Source organism: Lepisosteus oculatus, chromosome 21, assembly GCF_040954835.1.
Source record: "Lepisosteus oculatus isolate fLepOcu1 chromosome 21, fLepOcu1.hap2, whole genome shotgun sequence".
In the NCBI taxonomy this organism is placed as follows: Eukaryota; Metazoa; Chordata; class Actinopteri; order Semionotiformes; family Lepisosteidae; genus Lepisosteus; species Lepisosteus oculatus.
Window position 1 is genome coordinate 14,083,010 of NC_090716.1, and position 16,871 is coordinate 14,099,880.

The 16,871-nt window shown below is 39.4% G+C and overlaps 1 protein-coding gene across 5 annotated transcripts in view; it reads left to right on the top strand.

The window, feature by feature from the left end:
- The window catches only part of LOC102682813 (excitatory amino acid transporter 2), a 61,248-nt gene that overhangs the window by 20,103 nt on the left and 24,274 nt on the right, over nucleotides 1-16,871 (top strand). For 3 of the 5 annotated variants that reach the window (XR_001477325.2, XM_015338339.2, XM_015338341.2), the window contains exon 3: nucleotides 16,126-16,268. Coding sequence is in view for 4 of the 5 variants with exons in the window: in XM_015338339.2 (XP_015193825.1) it covers nucleotides 16,136-16,268 (133 nt within the window). In the remaining variant the exon portion in view is untranslated. Of the gene's footprint in view, nucleotides 1-5,981; nucleotides 6,191-7,286; nucleotides 7,353-16,125; nucleotides 16,269-16,871 lie in introns of those variants that run through there. The other 2 variants (XM_006642447.3, XM_069181507.1) reach the window with 2 other exon arrangements.

Here is a 16,871-nt window from a genome sequence, read left to right on the forward strand (position 1 = left end):
GGCTGCCAGCTGAGAGCTGCAGGGTTATATGGCTGCTGTGTCAGAGTTGAAATATGTATCTGAAATTCTCATTATTTTCTGTATGCAGTTATCCTCCTCTATAAATTATGTGTGCAAAAATAGAATTTGAGCTCTAAAGGTATCAGTGCAGGAGAAGAGTAAACAGCCATGAGAGGAGTCTTTGAGGCATCAGTGTGATGGTTTTTAAACCAGAGTGCTGCCTTTTGATTTTGTTGGGTGGGCATGATAAAAAGCCTAGAAGCGAAGAGACAAAGATGCAGTAATCCAGCAACCTGTGCAGTAATGTCTTGTGTACCCATGGCACTTCCAAGTGTATGCTTTCTGTGGATTAGTGCAGATCAACAGAGATTACTCTGATAATTATAGACAATGGCTGTAATCAGTCAGGTGGGGTTAGCTAGTGAAGTCGTATGTTTTGGTCTCTGCAGACGAACGTGAGTGTGGCTGCCTAAGAACATGAGCGGATGGAAGTACATGTGGCTGTGCAATGAGACACTGGGGGGATTACAGTGTATCAGAGAGGGCTCCTACACCACTGCAGAGCCAGACGAACTGGGATCCTTTCAGACAGCTTGGAGGTCACATGTGCTGGCTTATATGGGTGATCTGTTCATTCAGCTGTCCAACAGACTGTAAAATTGATGCCCTCTGGTTCTTCACGTGATTCCCATATGAAAGAGAAACATAAAGAAAAAGTGATTGAAAAATGTACTGAAATGCATGCTATTTTTAACTTACAATTATCGCCAGCAGATTTTATGGATACTCCAAATCAAGCAATTCTGGATACTGCCGAATTCTGTCAATGTGCCATAAATTTCCACCTGTAAAAAGGCAGAGCATACAGTACATGTTTAGAATATTAAATTGTCTCTGAAGCAGCAGTACCTGTCTTGGGTACTTCCTTTAATACTTATTTAAATTTCCATAGAGAGATCTGATAATGAAGGTATAGTATTGCTTTGAGAGCTGTCAAAGTTTGTGTGTCTGTTAATAATAAATCTGTGTTTAAGTTCTAGAACCTTTAACACACTTTATTCCAGGAATCCCTGCTATCTATTTGACTGAATTCAAAGTAGCAGCCAAAGATTCATAACCTTGAGTTGAGGTCATGCTTACCAGACACATTTTAACCTTTGAATACAAGTTAGTTACAGTTTTTTTTCCAATGTGCCCCAGTTTCTATGTACCAAACATCACAGAAACAAACTGAAGGTTGACAAAGTTATTGGGAAGCAGGTTTCCTGATTTTTAGCAGGGTTACTGATTTGCAGGTTTACTGATTTACAGGTTTATCTTACTGAATTGAAGGTAGAATCATTACACTGATCTAACATTTATCATTTAGGATTTGATCAGCCTTCTGCTGTTAAAGTGCTAGTTAAATAATGTGAATTGTTTTTACCTGTGATACATCTTTTGCAATATCACATGCATGTTGCAGAAGCTGTATCCTGTTCCTTGTGTACAGTCTGGAAAAAGGTGTGCTGGTTCACTGGTCTCCGAGCCCTACAGTAGGTGCCACATGTTGTCCCAGAGCGTCCCACAGATGCTCAGTGAAACTCAAACCTGGCAGGTAGAGCACCCGTGCCAAAACGTTTGCATCCCGATCTAGCAAGAAAGCTATTATTACTCAAGCAGTGGGAGGGTGTGTAAAGTCCTGCTGGTATGTAGTCATGGCAGGATGGGCAAATAAGTGCCACAGCACAGGCAGCAGGTGCAAACCCAAGAATGGATTCATGCTCCGCGCAGGTGTTCTGTATCGACAAGGCACTCCAGCTAAGAACATGATGCTTAGATCTCCCCGTTGCCTGCTTTGTTATACACAATAGTTACATAATTTAATATGTGCCACACTTGTGCCTGTCTATTAGCATGATCTACACAAAGCATTGAGTTATTGTTAAAGAGGAGTTAGCCCTACTGTTTACTAGTCTATCTGAGGGGCTGCCCCAGAATGGCAGCAAGGCTCTATTGACAGCACATGGCTCTAAAGCTGCTGCAGAATGAGCTAAAAGCAGCTCAAGACTTACTGTATGGTAAATATGATACATAGATATGACAAATGGTAAAGTGCACAAAAATATTGGCATGTTAAATGTATTAATTTATTGAGCAGAAATTGAAAGAGTCACATTAGTAGACCAATCACTTATCAGGATACAATGACATTATGTTAGTCATTAAAAAAGAAATCAGAAGATTAATGATTATAAGATTAATTTGCTTTGAACCATGATAAAACTTCAGTTTTAAATGTTATAAACTGTTATGAATAATTGTCGAATTCTAGATGGTATTGTACTCTAGAAGCCTATGATTAACTGAAAATGCTGACTTGCCATATTCAGTGGCTGTTATACCCAAAGCTGAGCTTCACATCTATGGCTAAAATATGATATTAAAAACAATCACAAACGTGACTTTGACCATTTTAAGTTTTCACTCCATTTACTTCTTACGTTTGAATGACAAGCTACAGGCATTGTTTTTGTGTTCTTATTACTGTATCTTCACTTAAATATTAGGAATATGACTTTCCTGAAATATTGATGCGGTCTGGGAAAGTTCAGTATAAATCTTTTGTTCTTCACCCAGTTAAGATAAAATGTTTTGAATTAATCAATCGAAATTCATATTCCATGGGACAATGTCATTATTTATACAAAAAGGTTTGTCCTTTAAAGACACCTCAGAGTCTTTCACCATTGCACCCTGGCTGTAAATGGAGCTCAGAACGATTTCCATCTGGTCCCATACCTCCCCATCACTTAGGGACAGGTCAGGCATTCCACTGCGATCAGATGTTAATAGGCTTTGAAACCCAGAATCTGTCTCAGTTAATTAATTCATGAAAAACAGTGGCTTTCATTCATGAGAAATTCTTTATCAGAATGGGTTGCCCTGTGTCTTTGTAGTATAAAACTTAACCTGGAAGAGTTTTGTGCAATCTGTATAGCTGCTAAAAGAATCTGATGAAGTATTTAGAAGAGTTTCAAGTGCTTTTCACTTTTTGTCTACGTCTCCTATTCTGAGTGGAGAAGTGACAGCTCTTTTATTCCAGAGGAGTCTACTGACATGATGTCTTTTGTGGCTGAAAGAGTTTATAGCCTCCCAGAACAGACACCACTGAACGTAGCTGCAATATTATGAGTACTGAACACACCTGTACTGAATATACGGATATTATTCATACTTTCATCTTTTATAAGAAATTCATTAATTCTTTGCCTTGCAATGTACCTCTGCAAATGCGGAAGTCCTACAGTCTGAAAAGAAGTGCATTGCACTCGGTGTCAGACACTGCCATCTTTACTCAGCTCTGATGTCCAACACGCTTTTCATGTTTGCAACTAAAGGCTTCCTCTTTTCCCCTTCATGTGCATTCCCCTGAGATGGATTCTGCAGTGTCAGTCAGTCTAAACCCTTCCTGTGTTCCTTCTGCTCTTCAGTAAGATGCCGTGTTGCTACGACAACCCCCTTGAGCTCCCACTGCACTCCAACCTTCTCAAAGCTGCTGCACAGCCATCCCTGAGCATAAAATTGGTATAATCCAGCTCAATGATGAAGCACAATGGGCTATCATCTGAAAGGTTTATTCATCCCTGAGGTGGCCGGAAAGAGTGTGGAGAGCACCCTGAGCCCCTCTCTCACGGTGGGCAGGCATGACATCACTGGCACCTCTGAGGGTCATTGCGCTTGAATGTCTGGGCACACAGAGCTCCTTGGTCCTGCCAAGACTGGAGGCAGAGCTGGCTGGGCAGCAGTGGATACAGAGCTGCTCTTTGCAGCACAAAGAGCTCTTAGAGGAAATGGAGAAGTGGACCGGGGCTTCACAACAGCCAACAACACCGAGAGGAGGGTGGCCCTTTAAGAGGCTGTTTTTGACTGTCTGGGGCTCTTAACCATAGAGCCTTCCACACTGAGGAGAAATATAAAGAAATATTGGTACTGTATTTGCCTAACAACGTAGTTACCAATTATACATCATGGCTTATTATACACACTTGGATAAATGGAGAAATGTCTAGTCTAATTCTAATTTAGTCACATATGTGGAAACCTCAAACGAAGAGCTGGATTGCAAGGATATACTGTACATTTAACAGCAACATTGTGCCCAATTAAAAGAGTTCAATAAAAGATGCTTGTGATCTTCTTATAGAAGGACTATTGCTAGCAGTGTTAATACTTTAGTGATGTAATGGTAGACACAGTTTTTAGGCACACTGACTATTTATTCATGTTAAAATGAGGCTGTAATGTACTGGGCTCTGTATTTAAATTTTAATAAATGTGTAAACATTAATTCAGATTAATTTCAATGTAATTGGTCTATTTTTAAAAACTACTTGTTACATTGCAACTACTTTCAGAATGTGTTTATCTTAAACATTTGGAAGAACATCACTAAACCTCAGACTTTTACTCTGTGAAAACTTATTTGATATCTTTTTTCATATCTTTTTATTTGATTACCTCATGGAAGAATTATCATGGAATCATTATACTGTACATATATTGACTATAAAGGTCTCCAGTAGGGATAATGTTATATTACTTTATTTGTTTGGATGTTTTTATCCAAAGTGGCTTATACCCATTTATACAGCTAGGCAGAGCAGTGTTGAGGCTTTTGGCACTTAACTCAGATTGCTTCAGTAAAATACTCAGCTGTATAAATTAGTACAGCTAAATCTTTTTGGATAAAATCATTAGCCAAATAAATGGTAATAATTAATGTTCACGTGTTAAGCATTGAAAAAATACATACTGAGCTTTTGAACTGCTGTTTTTGTAAAAGGTAGTAATTGTAGAAAGTGATGGTCAGGCCTGTTGTTCTCAAGCGCTCAAGTAAAACCATATCAGTTTAAAGAATTAAGGATAGAAAGAAGCTTTGGAGTAAAGAAGCTTTGGAGTAGAGCAGCGGTTTTAATTTATGTAGAATCATTAACAGCTGCATATCAACTTGTAGAAATTTTTGAAATAATTAACTGAGGAGAAACAAATCTTCCTGGCATTTGTCAGCAGGAGTTTGTTGTAATTGAGAAAGTTTTTAATATGTTCCCATTGGCAAGGTTGTGCATCTTGGTGTGTTGTAACTGTGGGACTAATTAACTAATTGGCATACTAGTGTAGTTTAGTCATAAAGCACAAACCAGTAGGCTGTATTAAAAAAAAAAGTGGTGTTTGTCTCTCAATGGCAGAGTCACATTAATTACATCTTATATCTCATGAGTCATATACTGTGTATCTAAATGTTGTCTGTCCCGGGACAACGCATACTGTACAGTATGAGAGTAGATGCCTGTCACACCCCGAGTATCTCGAACAGTATACACCTGTAACCAAGTGTGGTGTTGTGAGAGGCTAAAGCCCTGTACCATGATGTCGCAACGTTACAAAGGGTTTGCAATGTCTAAAGTACATACAAGTATGTACAAGTACAGTAAGATATGAAATAAGAAAATCCATGTTACTTGTAATAGTCTCTTGAAAAATGCACAAGCTAACTGTCTCTGAGAGAATGAATGTTTCTTGTTGACCGCTGACTTTTCCTAGTATTTTTTTCTTTTATCGCGAGACCAAGCCACCTTAAATTGTTTACCAACCTGAAATAACCTTATGTACAGTACCTCCTAACGTATTGCGAGAGCAGGCTTATGTGACTGTAAGCCAGGCTGTTTGCTCCTCTCATCCAATGGCTCTCACTGGGCTTTTTTCGTACAGCCCAAATGCAGTTTAAAGCATGCTTTTTTAAATGGAGGGATTAAAAGGAAAACAAAGTAGGGATTTTTGCTGGCCGCTTACACTGTCTTCTATCATTCTCCCTGTGTGTGTGCCTGTTGCAAAACTCAATGACCAAGATGCTTTGCTGTTCTAGCACATTGCATATTCTGGACAGCTTGCTCAGAAAGTATTCTTCTGTGTGCCCCTGGCTGGGCTAAATTCTCTAGATAAAAAGGTAGCACTTAAAAACACTTCAGCTAGTCTGCAATCTCTAGCAATCCACTGCACGTGTGCACTGTGGCCAAATCTTTCGAGGATCCCGTCTAAAATAGCAGATGGATAAACCAATTAAACTGTGATCTTCCTAGTCTCCCCCAGCTCCTTACAGCTCACGGCTGGAGTGTAACCCTGTTACCGTAACCTTCACTGGAAGGCTGTGGTGAGTGCAGTTCCAGAGGGTTTTCTTTTACATTTTGTTTTCAAAAGTGGATGTTTTGTTTGTGCTCAGATTCACATGCAGGAAGCAATAAGCAATGTGTAATTTTGTTTAAATATTTTGATCATAAGTAGAGCTCTAGTTTTTGGGGCCTCAAGCTTTCATGTGAAAATAATTGCAGTAATTCAGACTTTAACGGTTCGATTATTTCAGATAATGCGAAAGATTTCCATGTAGTGAAAATGTGTTGTTCAGTCACTTTAAAGATGTGCACTGCATGTTCTATACACTGTAGATAAAGAGATACTGTACTGTATGCACGCACAGTATATTTATTACATTAATCAAACAACATTTATTTTGCCTCTGGTGTAATTTGAGCATGGTGTGTGCTAGGTTTGTCATCAAATTATAGCTACTACAGTAACAGAGCAATGTAAAAGTAAAAATTCTTCTTTGGTCCTTGTCATTATTATTCAGAAAAATGCTGGCTGATTATTTGTTCTAGCTGTTTTTTTTCAAGCTTTATGTGACTAAAAGTGCCTCAAGATGCTTTTAATTACATTAGGGTTCAGTTTTAATGTACTGTAGATGTGATGTTAATGTACGTGACATTAAAGTGTGCTTTGAACTTTTGTGCTCCCTGACCTTTGAGTGTAAGAGAAATGTCACCTAAAGCTGGATATAGAAACAGCATTGTCTTGTGTCTGTTGACCTCAGATCATTCTCCTGCCTGTGTTGCCTGTAGCATCAACGTCCACCCAGCATGTCCTGCATAACAATTCATCTTTGGTCTATATATGTGAATACCATGATGTTTAGGGAATGAAAGTGACCTCTTTAGAACTTAGCATAAAATGGAGTATTACATTTTATTACCTATAATTATCCTGCCTTATAAGCATATAGAGTAAAATAATGGTGCCTATCTTAGTTATCGCCAGCCAAATACATTATTTAAATAAACTTATATTATGATTCTGGCTATAATAGCTACAGATATTACTGCTATTCCTGATGCAGCCATATGTTATGAAAGTATGTAAGAGCAGCCATTCCATTAGAGCCTCTGGAGTTGACCGTTGTCATTATTTTTTAGCGACACGGATGGCCTGCCAGCACACGATTCAGAGGGTGGATACACAGTCTTGTTTTCCCAGAGCTGGTATGAATGTTCTGGATATTAGAAGACTTGATTACACTAAATTTGGAATATTTATTGGGAAGCTGTTTTTTTGGTGTAGATAGTTTTTTTTTAAGAAAAGTAAAAAGGGAGTATCTAAACATGATTTTGCTAGTCAGTCAGTAAGAGCCGGCGTACCAGAGCGGGTGACGTCACCGCCCTTCCCTGTGATAGCAGGACCACAGCTACTGGGCTGTAGAGAGATCTCTCTTTAGCTCACGGGGCTAGGTCGCTGCAGAGAGACGCGGAAGTCCCGGGTTCGAGCCCCGGACGGTGAAGGGGCCGACCTAATGCGGCAAGGGCGCCCGCCTGAGCCCCCGTTGTGTTACAGTATGCAGGTTTTCTGAGAAAATATTCTAGGAGGGAAAATAGCAGTCCTGTGCAGGATCTACAGGTTGCCTCTGTGATTTTCATTGTATAAAGATCCAAGGTTTTGTGTTAGCAGGGTTCATAGAACCCAAGCCATCAGATCCCAGTACCAAATGTGTATGTTTATGAATCATTGTATATAAGACACACAGTCAGGTTCACATGTTAAAGTGGCAGAGCCCAATTCTGAACCTCTAGGGCTACTGTCCAGCAGATTTTATTATTGTTAACTCTCCAGCTTCTATAGAACAAGAAAAGGCTTCATACTGATGATTTGGTAATTAGGGGTTCAGGTGAAGGGAACCAGAGCCTTCTGGCCCTCCAGTCCTGGAGCACCACTGATTTAAAGCTCTATCAAAGACCCGCATGTCTCCTAATAAACCCCAAGACATGTCTGTCACTATACAGTACATTTTCTCTGTGTGTTTAAAATGTTCCATTTCCATGCTTCTTGATTAATCAAGACACCTTAATGACACACAATGTCTGAATTAAAGAGGATCAGTACAAGGGGCTAACTTGAGAGCACAGAACCTGGTCCTAGCCTGGGCCCTGCAATTCCATGGACCGGGAATTAACCTCAGAACTGACCCCCAGTAGTCCTGACCTCAGGGGCCCTGTAATCCTAGCTGAACAGCTCACTAATCCTACAGTACCTCCTAATGACACTTTGACATTTCCTGAGAGTCCTTTGTTGTGCAACACCATTAGTGGTTCTGCCTGAAGTGCTGATTTCAACTAATTTGTGTTGCAAAATCTCATCAGCATTGGCCCTGTCAGATGGTGGTAATTTGACAGTACTTTATTGTCAATGGGAAATTACCTCTTATGAATTGATCTCCAACTTCAGTACGTAAAATGCTAATTGTATATAAGGTTTAATTTTTACCTGTTGTGAGTTATTTTTACGTGTTGTTTGTTCCCCTGTTCTGTCAGGGTTTATTTTTGTTGTTCATGCTTTTTACATGTTTTGTCTGGTTTTTGTCTCGCTCCCCCAGAGCCCTGCACGGCCCACCCTTCCTCTACTCAATAAAGGTTTTTATCCTGGAGGAGGGGGTAGCTTTCAGCTGTGGAATCCCGGAGGTTTCCTTTCAGTTAAATTAGGTTTTTCCTTCCCCCAGTGCTGTGCAGCTCATTTACATTTTTGGGCCTCAGGAGCCGCCCTTGAAGGGGGGGGGGGGTACTATACATCTAGAGGGCGCTCCTTCTCTGTCCTGTTCCTAGTTTCCCTGTGCTTTACTTGTTCTTCCGGTGTGTCTTGTTGTCAACCGGGATCGGTTGTTGAGAAGCTCGCCTCACCAGGTCCCCCCACGTCCGCTACCTGAGGGCTTATGCCTCATCCCCGACTCCGCCCATTACCTTGAGCTGGAGTGAGTCCCGTGTTTGCGCTGTTCCTGCCGCTTCGCATAGGGTCTTCCTGTTCTGCCAGTCTCTCCACAGCTAGCCTCTGGCTTCCGTGATAGGTCTGGGATGATACCTCTTTTATTTTGATGGATGGTTTGAATATCACTTTATCCAAATATAGTCTTAGGAAGGCTGAGGAAGAACTATTTTGTTTGGTAATGAATAAGAGCAAAGATTGATGGTTTGAATAAGCTGGACAAACTATGGGAGAGTAGACTTTTTGATATGTTAGGAGAGGAATGGAGGTGAGAAATGATCAAGTCTACTTTAACATTAATATACATTAACTTCAGAGTGAATTAATAAACTGAGGTGCCAGTGCTACAAGAAAACAGCCTTTATTTAAAAAAAAAAAACATTTCTTCTGAGAGCAATAAGCCACAACCACTACCAGGCAGCCTTTCAGAATTTTCCATATTCCATATTTGCTCAGAGTTCAGAATTTGCTCTTCTGTAGTGTTATGCCACACCCCCGGAGGACTCGTTATTCCACCTCGCATTCCAGCACAGTTCCAAATTAGTCAATTTACCCCAGACTATTTCATGCTGCTTCACACTCTCCCCTGTGCTCAGTAATTAGGGTTTTTCCTGGCTTCAGTTTTTGCCATAACTTACTACTTGGTTTTTGGCTTCTTGACCCCGGTTTGTTCTCCGACTACGTCTCCTGGTTTATGTTTTGGTACTTTGGTTCTTGTTCTGGTTTTGACTCTTGGCTTCCTCACTGCTGTGCTTCTGTTTTTTCTACTTTTGCACCAGCTTGTTTACCTTCAACTTCCAGACCTCGGATTGTTATATCAACTACACCTCTGGAGATCGCCCTGGTTTTTTGCATAGGGCCCTCACTATTATTTCCTAACATGTAGATTTTCAAAAAGAAAAAGGCTTTTAATTAGTGCAATTGCTTTAGCTTTTTCTTACATTTTAATAGGCTGGGTTATGTCACGAAATAGATTTTCATATCATGCATCTCACAGTTGTATTGCAGTACTGCAAAATCACAGACGTTAAGTTTCATAGCCTACAGTATGTGTCAACATCAAATTGGTTAGTGTTCAGCATGTAAAGTGAAGGCTAGACTCCACTTCTAAAGATTTCAGCTGCTTGACAGTTGAGCACAAAAGTCATTTAGGTAAATAATTATTGCCTCGTGAATAGATGTCCATTAAGAAATTGAAGTTTTTTTTCCCTTGTGCAGCATATTGTCTATTTTTTTGCGTTTTATGTGTTACAACAGAGGGCATTAATTACTGTTATAGTTACTCTCTGGTTTATAACAACAGCAATGAACTCACAATCAGAGTGTTGCTGCTCTCTCAGACAGTAGGTAGAAGTAATAATGACAAAAGGTAATGTTCAGACAATGGAGATAAAGCAAGTGAGTGTTGACAATTAAATTTTTTTTATTTGTCCTATTCAAGTGGCATTATTTATGAATTAAGTTACTTTGACAACTGATAGAGTTTTTATTCAGATGATATTGGTCTATAATGCCTTTCAATACAGAGCATTCTCAAGAAATAAATACTAAATTACTTGTGGAGGAATTACAGTATGTCTAGAGAATATTCTGGTAATATTCATTTTCAGAGCTAAATATGTCAGAGTATATATAGGCTGATGTAACATCTAAAGATGTTGGCAGCCCTGACAATTTTTTTTTTCCCAAACTGAAGGTGTGATTAGTTAATTCCCTGTAAAACTGACAAATGTTTTTTTTTATCTGAAATCAGGTTAGAAAATTAAGCTCTTACAATGAGAAAGCTTTGTTTTGGATTGGCTCTCCCTTGAAGGAATATATTAAGTCACCTGCTCTGTGTTTTTAATTATTTCAACCTTTGAGTGTTTCTCATGTGATTCTTAGCTGCTGCTTCTGCTTAGATTAAGTGACAAGTCAGCGATAATTCCAGCAGACACAGCTGCTGCAAACCAATCTTCACAGTGACATGGAGCACTATTCCACTATCAATGATAAAATCCTGGATTAGTTATATTTACCTGTTTAGATAGTTATTTATGATTATGTAACAGGATCATTGTTTATAATAGGGTTATGCTGAATGCAGATGTTCCCAGATAGTGTACAGCTCTGCACTCCAATGTCACAGTTAGTTGCTGGTGTCATCTCCTGACCCATTTTGAAGTAAAAATCTTTTGAATTGCCCTTTAATACTGAAGTATAGCTTTTTACTTCAATCTGATTTCATACAGATCTTTGAAATCCCCAGTGTGTGAATGCATTTTGATGGTGAGAGGACACTTTTCTTGTTTGATTTCAGTAGGAGATTGTTAAAGTAAGAAAGCATCCATCCATTTTCTAACCATTTCTTCCAATTCAGGGTCATAGTCCAGTCAAGCAACTGGGGCAAGTAAGCGCACACCCTAGACAAGACAGCAGTCCATCGCAGACACAAACACAGACATGTCCACACGCACACGTATGGCTAATTTTTGCAGAAGCCAGTTAACCTACCTGTAAGTTGCACTGTGTCCAAACCAGTGCTCTGCTAGGAAGCCCACAGGTACTGTACATGGAGAGAACATACTCCACGCAGACAGCACTCCAGGTCTGGAATTTAACCCAGAGCCCCAGCACTGAGAGGCAGCAATGCTAGCCACTGCATCACTCTGCTGCCTTGAAAACTTAAAAACAATTATTCCGAAGTAATGCTACTCTACTCAAATACTGTATGCAAACATTTAGCTTATAAAGAGTCAGATAAACTGTATATATTCAAAGGTGTAAATAATATTTAAATACCTGTGCCACATAACAGGCACTTACCATGAAACAAAGAGGAAACCAATCCCTTTGTTTGACCCCTGAAATCCAGAAGGTTATGCAGTGTGTGTGGAGACAGACTCTCTCCACAGTGGGTGGTTTAGGCACTCATTGCAACATGGAAATGTAAATAAAAAAACAAAGAGGAGCCTGGAAACTTGTATTTTTTTTTGTAATTCCTCAATAAGCATTCCTGCTATAATGCAGAACTACCTGTAAGTTTCTAAATTTGAAAACAGGAGAAGGGAATGCTATGACTTTTGAGAGGTCATAAATCTTTGTTCAAAATATTAAATTAAATTTTCAGGTCTAGGAGAGACCAAACACTCTTTAAATGGATACCAATATATAGGCACCTTTAGGATTTACCCGAACAGACTTATTGCTGGGGGAAATTAAATCTAAAAAAAATTTAACAGATAAAGGCAGAATTGCAATGTGCAATGTGTCAGAGAACTTCCTCCCGATTTAATTATGGTATCAGACCTGAGCCTTATTAATCATGACTGTCGTCTGGGGTAATGCCTGAATATTAGCATTCCTCAATTAGTCATTTTTGTTCTTTACATATGGAAAAGAAAGTTAAATAATAATTAATTTTTTGAATTAAAAGAAAAAGGAAGTTGACGGTCTTCAAAACTAACATTAGTTTTTATACCACAGTTCACAAACAACCCAGGGTATCCACTGCTGGGCTGGTCCATGAGTGGTTGTAACACTCCTGGCCTGAAAAGCTTATACTGTGAACACAGAAAGAAACTGATAATTAATTTTGGTTGTGTATTAATTCTCTAAACAACTGTGTATAAAAATATATGGAGCATCCAATGGCTCAGCATTGAGGGTTCGGATGTCTTGAGACCTGCCTAGCACCTAGTCTCCTCCACATTACCCACATTTTGCCACCATACATAGGGTCTTTATTGCTCTCCTGGCCATTCCACGGCCTGCCCCTCCGACATCTTTGACAGAATGCTGACCCATACCTTGACCCCGCGAGCGGCGCCTTTTGTTTTCCCGCATCGCATTGAGCCTTTTTTTTTCAGTTCTCCTATTCTAATCGCAGGATGCCACTCCCGACATCCACGCCTGTGAGAGGGTCCATCAGTGGTATGCCTTTCCGAATACCTGGCTTTCCTCGGGGTTGTCACTCTCGACGTCCGTGATTGAATGTTGGGCTGGCTCTTCCTTCTTGTTGCGGGATGCAATTTCCGATATCTGTGCCTGTGAGCAGGTCATTCAGCTGTATGCCTTCTCGACATCCGCATATGCATACCTGGCTTTCCTCGGGTTATCGCCCTCGGCATCCGTGACAGAATGTTGAGCTTTTTTCTGTTCTTCTAATCTCGTTGCGGGATGCCATCTCTGACTTCCGTGCCTGTGAGCGGGTGATTCAGCGGTATCCGTGACAGAATGTTGAACTTATTTTGTGCCCTGTGTGCGGTGTTTTTCTATTTTGTTGTTCCCAGGATTTTTGTTCTTACTTTTTTTATAACTCTTGGTGTTTGGTTTTCTCACTTCTTGGTTTCTGTGTTATCTGCCCCCCCGTCCCCTGTTTCCCTGTACTCTTGGTTCCTTTCTGTTGTGAGTTTTTCTCGAGTGGTTTGTTGCCCTGGTTTACCAGGTTTATTTTTGTTGTGTGTGCTTTTGTACGTTTTTTTTGTCTCGCTCCCGGGGGGGTATTGTCATGCCCTCTACAGCTAGAGGGTGCTCCTACTCTGTCCTGTTCCTAGTTTCCCTGTGCTTTGCTTGTCCTTCCGGTTTGTCTTTGTTTGGGGCTATATATTTCTGGGTCACCCTTTCCTCCTCGCTTAGCATTGAGTTTTCAGATGTCTTGAGACCCGCCTAGCACCAGGAGGTTGTCTCCTCCACAGCCTGACACTCATATATCTAATTGTTGTAAGGAATACAGAATGTCTAAATATGTTTTTCTGCAGTTTGATTAGCTTCCGGGGGCAAAGCCTTTCACCCGAGTGGTGTGTTCAGAGAAAACTACCATAGAACGTGTATAGTTCAGGAAAGATTTCTTTGTAATCATTTGAATTTCCCAGAGAATAAACTATATAGCCCATGCTGATGGCAGGTCTTGATGAAAAGACTGAATTGTTCCACTAAGAAGTTGCATAATTCAGTATCAAAATTGTCCTGACTTGCTATTTAAGCAAATAAGTTAATTACAGTACAAACCCCTATAGTCAAGGAATACCAAGTGGTAACATGATTAATATATTTCACCACTACAGTAACCAGCAGGCAAAACATAATAAGGATAATATTTACAATAGATCTTTACAGTAGAGGAAGTTCTGCCTTTTACAGGCATGGTAACATATTCTAAGTGACAGCTAAGGCACATGTCTTGTACAGGGAAAATAGGGAGCCTGTGTCTTATCCAATTAAAGAACCTCCTCAGGACTGAATTACTCTCTGAGCAGATGTTAAACAAATGGGAACCTTTCCCCTGTTCGAAATTCCACATCACTGAACAACATTTTTTTTTTTCAGGTGGTAGATACAACAAATAGAAAATCAGTATTTCCACAAATACAGAACAATAGTCACTCACTTCAGACCAGGTGATATTCAGATTACCTGGAAGTCTTGTAGTCGTGGTCTATGAAGAAGGAAACTCTCTCTTCAAAGAAAGAAAGTATTATCAAATATATGAAAATAAACACATCTAACATTAGTCCACTTGGTATTACCTCACATCCTCTGTGGTGCAGTTGAAGGTCCACATGAATTACAGGGAGTTCCCTGGTGTTCCTGTGTGGTGTTTCCCTTAGTTCCAGTTCGGTGTTCATTTCCAAGACAATTATATACAGTACACAAGTTGAAGGATTAGAATTCTCCAGGTGTAATCTTGCACATTTAGAGAAATTTTTCAAATTACAATGAGGGCAAATAAATCATGTTCATGTTAATATGTTAGAAAATTTATCAAACACAACACAGCCAAGGTTTAGAAACTCTTGTCATCCATGTATTGCAACATTTTTGTCTTAAAAAAAGAGAAAGAGACTTTTGCTAAACTGCTACACTGACAAGGTGATCAGGCTTGAGACAATGTATGTTTTGGATGTAGGGTAAGGAATTCCATGAGCAAGAGAAGAAAGGCTCTCCTGAGAAAATCATTTATTTAATAACTAAGTAGATAGAACAGACATCCAGTTTAAAAATTAACATAATGATCATTTAAAATGTGTGAGTGTATTTTGAGTGTATTTGGTCAAGAGAAAGATCAAAACCGATGAAGTTTTTAGGCTTCAGAGGTACATGCCATTAAAGATTAACAAGGAATACTTTGTGTGTGTGAAAGAGAGAAGTAATGATTTGTATTAAAACAAAGGAAAAAATAGGCTACAGTCAAAGTGTCTTACAATAATGCCCCCAGAGGACAGAGCAGTTCTTCCTGCAGCAGCATCTGTTCCATTTGAATTGGTTGAATTTATACTACACCTTCCAAGTTAATTAAGTTTCAATCCATCTATGTGTCTAGTGTGAGTTGTCCTGTCATAATTCATCACTTAGTTCCAAATCCTTTGCAGTCTTCTCCATCTGTTCTGCTCAATTGTTGTTATAATCTCTTAGTGTTTTGCAGTCATATCACATTGTAAAAAGTTATCTTGGCTCCTTTTTAATTTCTGTATATCACATACTTTTGCTGCATTAAAATAATGTATGTGACTGCTGGCTGTGTTCAGATGCAAATCTATATGTTAGGGTTTTTTAGAATTGGCTTTTTAGAATTGCCTTTCACAATAGGAAATAATTCTGTGCTTCCTAATATCTACTGAGCGGGGCAAGGTGCCAATCTTAAAAATAAAGAAGGGCCTTTATAAAGATCATTAGATTATATTTTTTGCATTTTTGTTATTTATATTCAAATTATCTGTTCTTTGGGAAATTTTGGCATGTCATTTTTTTAAGAATGAAACAATAAGATGTGGCAAATAATTTGTATGCAACAGAAAACTGAGTGAAACTTTCGCTCAGCTTTTGCTTCCTTAATGGTTCAGTTTACAGAATTGTCTGCTTTGAAAAAAGTTAATCTGTTAAATGTCCAACTCCTATTTTTAAAAAAGGGTACTGTTTGTAAGTTGAGAACAGTAAATATTAGCATCAGTTTATTGCACAGTTTGAAAGGGATCTCTAATACTGTACATACTGTAACCATCTTTCTTTCTCTTCGGTTTTCCTCAGTGCCAACATCATGCCTAAGCAAGTGGAGGTGAGGATGCATGAGAGCCATCTTGAACCCATTGAACCTGAAGCCACACCACCACGCTGTGGGGGCATCTGTGGGAAAATGGCCAGGAACATGCTGCTCACTCTCACAGTGCTGGGTGAGTGATCGTTTCACACAGTCAGGCAGCAACAAAAGAAACCTGCTTACTGACAGGAATGGGAAGAAACTCCTGTTGTATTGCTTAAGTGTTTAAGTGCACAAGAAAGCTTTACATGCTGTAATCCAGCCATGCCTGCTGGGTATTTCAGCCTATTAAAGCACTTGACTATCAGCCTTTTTTAGCATGTAATTGTGAACAAAATAAAAAATATTTAGTGCAACGCCTTTTCAGAGAATTTGCGGTTTTGCTCTATACTATGCATGTGCAAAATTGAATGATAAAATTCCTGTTGCTGGGTGGATTTATATATTGAGAGACCCCTAATGTCTCCATTCCAGATTGACTCTCTAAAATGAGGACAAAGTGTTCTTGTTCAATTTGAAGGAGGCAGTTGCCACTAGCCACCGAGAGGTTTGAGTTTAAGACCAGGGTTTTAAATCTGTCTGTGGAATGAACGCTCTTGTGAATTAAGTGTTAGAATTCAGAACAAAACTGGTTTTGTTCAATTACCTTACATAGCAAGTACATAATATTGATTTGAAGGTCACAGCTGATGCCACCAAGCCTAGTGAGTGAAACATTGATCAATATGACTGTGAG